Source organism: Cherax quadricarinatus, chromosome 9 (assembly GCF_038502225.1).
Source record: "Cherax quadricarinatus isolate ZL_2023a chromosome 9, ASM3850222v1, whole genome shotgun sequence".
Lineage (NCBI taxonomy): Eukaryota > Metazoa > Arthropoda > Malacostraca > Decapoda > Parastacidae > Cherax > Cherax quadricarinatus.
The window spans coordinates 22,834,904-22,842,403 of record NC_091300.1 but is presented as its reverse complement, the minus strand read 5'-3'; the positions used below and the strand labels follow the sequence as shown (position 1 = coordinate 22,842,403).

At 41.9% G+C, this 7,500-nt stretch overlaps 1 protein-coding gene across 1 annotated transcript in view; it reads left to right on the top strand.

Annotated features, from left to right (window-relative positions):
• Duox (dual oxidase) overlaps positions 1 to 7,500 on the top strand; it is a 120,034-nt gene that overhangs the window by 84,924 nt on the left and 27,610 nt on the right. The window contains exons 13-15 of the mRNA XM_053772807.2: positions 4,917 to 5,102; positions 5,362 to 6,096; positions 7,036 to 7,211. Of these exons, the coding sequence (XP_053628782.2) occupies positions 4,917 to 5,102; positions 5,362 to 6,096; positions 7,036 to 7,211 (1,097 nt within the window). The remainder of the gene's footprint in view (positions 1 to 4,916; positions 5,103 to 5,361; positions 6,097 to 7,035; positions 7,212 to 7,500) is intronic.

Below are 7,500 nucleotides of genomic sequence, written 5' to 3'. Positions count from 1 at the left end.
TGCCCCGGGTAATAACGGTCACATAAGGAAACGGAGCGCATTTTATGTGGTTTGCCTTGGTGATTTTTCTGGGCCAAGTAGAGAGTTTAGTAATGGGAAAGTGGTGATCCCAATGAGTACTGGAGACGAGCAGCAGCTGCACTGGTTCATCAGGACGTGAGGCGGGGGGCGGGGCGGAGGGGGAACGGGGGGGGGGGCAGAGGTTCTGTCCCTTCTCATTCCATACTAATCATCATTGAAACAGTTGTCTGCAGATTAAGATTAGGCACATTGGCCTCACTCACGAGCTTGATTCAGGGATCCTCCAACCTTCGGTGCAGCTTCTGGCACGCCACTGACTGACCCACATTTTAATATTGTATACTAAGCTCCTCCCTTTCAAGTTTTGGACTTTGTTTTTATCACTAGGTGTGGGTAGTGACCCCGGTAACGTTTTATAAATCATTGGCGAGTCTGTAGAGACCTCGGTGACATTTTAGAAGAGACTTGATTAGTTCCAGGATGTTTTAAATGACTGTCTACCTATGATTTGCTTTATTTTTATATTGAGTGTGTTGACTGAATTTCAACTTTTGATACAAAACGCTAAACTTTCGGTCCCAGACTTCTGTAAATTCCCCATTTCAATCTTCCCAACGTCTTCACTCCATTCCATCTAATCTTCATTATTTTTCATGCTGTTGATCATGTTTTCCATATCTAACTTTATTAAGAAAAATCAAGGAAGATGAGTTACTTTTTGCTGATGATACTGTGCTTTTGGAGGATTCTGAAGAAAAGTTAAGAAGGTTAGTGGACGAGTTTGGGAGGGTGTGTGAAGGTAGAAAGTTGAAAGTGAATATAGATAAGAATAAGGTGATGAGGGTATCAAACGATTTAGATACAGAAAATTTGAATATCACATTGGAAGGAGGGAGTGAGTATGGAAGAGGTGAATGTTTTCAGATATTTGGGAGTTAACTTGTCAGCGGATGGGTTTATGAAGGATGAGGTTATCCATAGAATTGATGAAGGAAAAAATGATGAGTGGTGCGATGAGCTATCTGTGGAGACGAGAAATGTTATCCATGGAAGCAAAGAAGGGAATGTACGAAAGTATAGTGGTACCAACACTCTTATATGGGTTTGAAGCTTGGGTTGTAAATGCTGCAGCGAGGAGGCGGCTGGAGGCAGTGAAGTTGTCGTGTCTAAGGGCAATATGTGGTGTAATATTATGCAGATAATTCGTAGTGTGGAAATTAGGAGAACGTGTGGAGTTACTAAAAGTATTAGTCAGAGGGCTGAAGAGGGGTTGTTGAGGTGGTTTGGTCATTTAGAGAGATTTGAACAAAGTAGAATGACTTGGAGATCGTATAAATCTGTAGAGAAAGGAAGGTGGGGTACGGGTCGTCTTAGGAAAGGTTGGAGGGAGGGGGTAAAGGAGGTTTTGTGGGCGAGGGGCTTGGACTTCCAGCAGGCGTGCGTGAGCGTGTTAGGAGTGAATGGAGGCGAATGGTTTTTGGGACCTGACGAGCTTTTAGAGTGTAAGCAGGGTAATATTTTGTGAAGGGATTCAGGGAAACCAGTTAGCCTGACTTGAGTCCTGGAAATGGGAAGTACAATGCCTGCACTTTAAAGGAGGGGTTTGGGATATTGGCAGTTTGGAGGAAGGTCTCGGCTATAACTGAGCGCCTCTGCAAAGACAGTGATTATGTACGAGTGATGGTGAAAGTATTGAATAATGAAAGTCTTTTCTTTCTTTTTGGGTCACATTGCCTCGGTGGGAAACGGCCGACATGTTAGAAAAAAAAATATTACTTTATCCTCTTGCTCGTCTTTCCATTTTCTTCACCTACATCTTCATTCCTTCCATTCTCCTCCTTTTTCATCATCATTGTTTTCCTCTTCCTCCTTTTCTTCACCCTTCTCATTCTGTTCATCCCTCCTGTTGTTGTTCATCCTCCTCATTCATCTCTCCTGTTCTTTCTACCTCCGAACAAGTCTCGAGTGATGATGCACAAATATATTAGGGTTTTTATTCCTCTGGTAAGACTTGCATTCTTGTGGTTGAATGTTGACATGTGTGTGTCAGCACATGTACACGTACACTACCACGCGCGCACACTGCCACATTTACAATAATATATATATAATATATATATATATATATATATATATATATATATATATATATATATATATATATATATATATATATATATATATATTTATATTATATATATATATTATATATATTAAAAGAACATGAGGGGGGACCGGGGTGTATTTTAGGGATGCAGTGCAGGGGGGCTGGTGAGGGGGTTAATGGGGGACCGGGGTGTATTTACGATGGTAGGGGTGCCATGCTCGGCATTATTCCCACCAGTCTACCTTGAGTTCTCCAGGTTTTTTACTCTGGCACGCTGCCTGCCCACTGCTTTCTATATCGCAATCCCAGTTAACCCATTGTGTAAACACGTTCATACACATTAGCTATTAGTGTTGGGGGTCGCTAGTTTCTCCACCCATCAGCTGATCCACTGCTAGTGTACGACGCGCATCGTAAAAATTGTCTTTCATTCACAGATCTTGGCAGACAGTAGGGGAAAAAGAGGATCGGAGTTGTTTCGAGCATTTCAGAACTAGTTCTAGTTAAATTAACTCGACCCTTAACGCGGCTACTTTGTGATATGTTGTTTAAGAAATGGGTTTTTTATTTCAGTGTTTAATTTTGCTTCATAGTATTTCAGAAAGTTTTAGATATTTGTTCACATAATTGGCAGAAGTTGCTGAATAAGCTACACGCGCGCGCGCGCGCACACACACACACACACACACACACACACACACACACACACACACACACACACGGGTATATACATGTACATTATTCGCATGATATAGAATATGTAAATTAAAATGTTAGGAAGTACCATTATATTATCAACCATCAAATTGTCTTTGATGAAATATATACAGAAAATAACAATTGTGGTTAATGTGGTGGAAATAAATGGTATAAAATACCGACACAATGGAAATATAAACACAAATGCAGTATAATGTGATCCTTTATTGACAACGTTTCACCCACACAGTGGGCTTTTTCAAGTCACACACGGATCTACCTGGGGTTGGAAGGTACGAGAGTATTTATAGTCATGTTCAGAATGTTGAGGTCAGGTGGAGAATGCTGCATCTGATGATCTACCGGGTGGGGTTATAGAGTCTTTGGTAGCTTGGCAGGGGTATTGGACAAGTTGTAGACCTTCTGCAGTGTTCTATGTTCTTATGTGGGATAGCGATGAAGAAGTTTCTTGGCGAGTGGTTCAGCTATGTTATAGAAGCCATTGTTCTGGTTGAAATTGTTGGTTATAGAGATAAGCGATGATTCCAGGATTCTTCTGTATTGAGTGTTGTCTTCGTTGGCTATAAGTCTTGAGTTTCTGTAGTTAATTAAATGGTTGTGTGAATTGCGATGTTGTACACAGGCATTCCTTGTATCGTCAGTCCTGCTTGCATATTGGTGTTCTGAAATGCGTGTTTGGAGGTCTCTTGATGTTTCGCCCACATATAATTTGTTGCAGTCATTACAAGGGATTATGTATACCCCTGCAGAGGATGGAGGCTTGTCCTGTCTACTACTGGTGATGTCCTTGATGGTCGTGGTTGTGGAGGTAGATACTTGGAATGATGTTTTGGCAAAGATGTTTGAAACATGTTTGGCAATGGAGTTGTTGGGGAGGACTATGTATCTCTTCTCGGCAGTGTCTTCTCTGGGTGTGTTGAAGATGTTTAATGCCCGCCGTCTGCAGTCTCTGATGAAGTGACGAGGATAGTGGAGTTTAGAAAATACTTGTTCAATTATAGTGCATTCTTCCTCAAGGAACTCATTGCTGCAGATTCTGAGTGCACGTAGGAAGAAGCCTATAATCACACCACGTTTGGTTTTGGTGTCGTGGTGAGAGTAGAAGTGGAGAAAATCGTTTTGGTTGGTGGGTTTTCGATAGACTTTAAAACGAAGTTCGTGGTCAGCTTTGCAGAGCAGAACATCAAGGAAAGGAAGAGTGTTGTCGACTTCTTCTTCAAGTGTGAACTGGATTGAAGGCTCGACCTGGTTGAGCTTGTCTTGGAGAGCTTGAACGTTGAAGCGTTTAGGAGTTATGAGGAGAATGTCGTCAACATAACGGAGCCAGGTGACAGACGAAGGAATAATGGTGGAGAAACGTTCGGCTTCTGAACATGACTATAAATACTCTCGTACCTTCCAACCCCAGGTAGATCCGTGTGTGACTTGAAAAAGCCCACTGTGTGGGTGAAACGTTGTCAATAAAGGATCACATTATACTGCATTTGTGTTTATATTTCCGGTTAATGTGGTAATTATTATTGTACTTTTTAAAATGTTTTGTGTATACTGTTGTAAATTAAAATTTGTAATTTGCGTTAATGTTAGGTTAAAATTATATATAAAATATTATACAAGTTAAAATTATATATGTAAAATATTACTATTTTTTTTTTTTGTCCCACAAAATGTTCCCAAATCTCGTTACATTTTCAATTATCAGTTGACTAGTGGTAACTTTACCTAGTGTTATCGTAGAGAGGATTTAACATTTCAGTGTTTAAAATTTCTCCACATTCCTTAGTTGCCCATCCTTCACACTCCTTACCATCTCTCTCCTTGTCTATTTTTTCCCCTTCCTTCGGTGTGGTACCATCCCATTGGGTTTAGTTCTTTCCCATTATTATAATTCCTCACTTTGCCTTTCTCTTCTTTCCCCTCAGTCCTTCCCTGACTGCTTCCCTTGCACACTTTTTTCCCCCCATCTATAGGAGATGGAAAAATTATTCTCCACATATAGGGTACAAGTCCCACGAGAAAGATACTCCCCTCTCTCATTAACGGTGTGCGTCCTCTCTCCCTGCCACAGGGGTCTGAGGTGACATACATATATTCTTGCATCCTGCTGCTTGCCGTACCCCTGGTGTGTGCGGGCGCCGGCTACGCTACCGTCAAGTTCCAGAATTCCCGCCGCCGTCATTTTAAGACCAAGCAAGAGGAAAACAACAATGGTCGCAGCGTCGACAAGATGATGGTCAAGGAGTGGCTACATCAGGTACTTGTCTCGGAACACTGCTGACTTCACACACTTAGTAACGCTGATTGGCTGCCCAGGTCATTGGGAATACTGAGAACAGACTGGATCACTTATAAGTAACGGTGGAGTCAATATAATTCTTGTATATAAATTTTGTCTTGAATATTTAAAATTTTAGGGATAGTTTTTTTTTTAATTGATGGCAGGCCTTTTAAGTTCTGGAAATTTATCCTTTAATGCTAATCTTTTTTTTTTTTTTTAAATTTCTGGGTTGAAGAACCACAAGCGCATCGTAAAAGTAAAGTTCGGCCCCAACCAAGAAATCTCCACTGTAAACAGAAAGGGAGAGAAGATGCGTAAGGTATCATTAAACGGCGTGGACACTCTGCAGGTAGAGCTCACCCAGGATCCCCGTAGGAAGCCCATGGTCCTTATCCGCCCTCCCAAGGACCATGACCTGGTGCTGGAGTTTGACAACGAGGCTGCGAGGCGCAAGTTCATCAACAAGCTGGAGCAGTTTATGACCTCCCACAGGAAGTCCGTCGAGAAAGTGCACACCAACAAGGAAGAGATGCTGGCCAACGCAGAAACGAAAGAGCGTCGTCAGAAGCGGCTGGAGCATTTCTTCAGAGAGGCCTATGAACTAACCTTTGGCCTCAAACCTGGCGAGGAGAAGCGAAAGCTAGAGGACGCGGGTAGCGACGTTATAATGGTGATGAGAACTTCCCTTTCCAAAAAAGAGTTTGCAGGAGCTCTAGGAATGAAACCTGACGACATCTTCGTGCGGCGCATGTTCAACATCGTGGACAAAGACGGCGATGGGCGCATATCCTTCCAAGAGTTTCTAGACACTGTGGTGCTCTTTAGTAAAGGCACAACCGATGACAAGCTGCGGATCATCTTTGACATGTGTGATAATGACCGCAACGGCGTCATCGACAAGACAGAACTCTCGGAGATGCTAAGGTCACTGGTAGAAATCGCTAAGACAAACACTGTCAGTAATGAGGAGGTGAGTGACGGGGAAGGTGCTTGACAACTACTGTTTATTCATAGTGGAGCTAAGGCTTCTCATAATGACTTCTGAATGTGTTTTGAGTTTCACCACTCTAAACTATTGCTGCTTTTACCTTGGAAAAAAAGTTCAGAAACTGCTACTTTTCTTAGAAATTAGTTTCATAATATGAAAGTTAATTTGTTCTCAGATAATTTATTAAGTCAACAACTTGGCATTTAATTTTGCATTTTTGTGTTGTATATTCGTTATTAATGGTAGTCAGCTATATTGAGACAGTAACAAGGATACTTTTGAAGGTCAGCGCAGGTGATGGGCATAATGTAACAAGTAATACAGCATTACACTTTCATGACACTTATGGTAGATGTGGTTTAGCGTGATGCCTCGGGCTGAGTCGAGCCTTGGTAAATCTAGGGTTAACTAGAGCAAGCAGCCAAGCCTGAAAATGTGTATACCCTTCAGGGAAGGTGAAGGGTTCTTGAGGCTAAGAAATTTAATTACCCTTCATTTCCTTGGACTGAAATTAATTACCTCCCACTCCCCTAGGCGCTGTATGACCCTTAACGGGTTTAGTGCTTCCCATTAAACAATGTAATAAAGGAACGTATTTAGAGATTAATTAATGGACGTTGAAAAAAAAGTTGCAACTATATCACAACGTTGGTTTTCTGGTGTATGGATAAAACGTTTTTGTGTTTACCCAGCCAATCAGAGAGGCTAAGGAAACTCTCACTTTCGGTTAGGTTTTTTTTTTTTTGCATCTTATTTTGTTACGTTCCATTAAATGTGCTAATTTTCGTTAATTTACTTTAAACTAATAAAAAATAACAGTATCTGTTACGCTCCATACTGCGAGAAGCCACTGTTGTGACTCGGGAGGGGCTGTGATAAGTGTCCGCTAGGTGTTAAAAATACATTGACGTATTCGCGCAGGTGGAGGACCTCATCGACGAGATGTTCAGCTCGTCTGGCATCGACCACAAGGAGTCGCTGACCTACGAGGACTTCAAGCAGATGATGCGAGAATACAAGGGAGACTTCATCGCCATTGGCCTCGATTGCAAGGGAGCTAAACAAAACTTCCTCGATACCTCTACCAACGTGGCCAGGTGAGTTATGGACCCCAGTAGCCAATGTCAAGTCTTCAAGGGCAGAGGATACACGATTCACCTACTAACGTGACCAGACGAGTCATGAACCTCAATAGCCTAGATCAGTATTTTCCAAGACTGTAGAATGCATCCAACGCAGCTAGGCGAGTCATGGACCTCTGTAGCCTAGTTCGGCCTCCCTTCAAGGGCAGATGACTAACTCGAGGATGTTGAAGATCTAGAGTGAATGGTTGTCGTTCTCTGTTGATTATAATTACGTAACACAATAATGAAGGTAAATATCGTT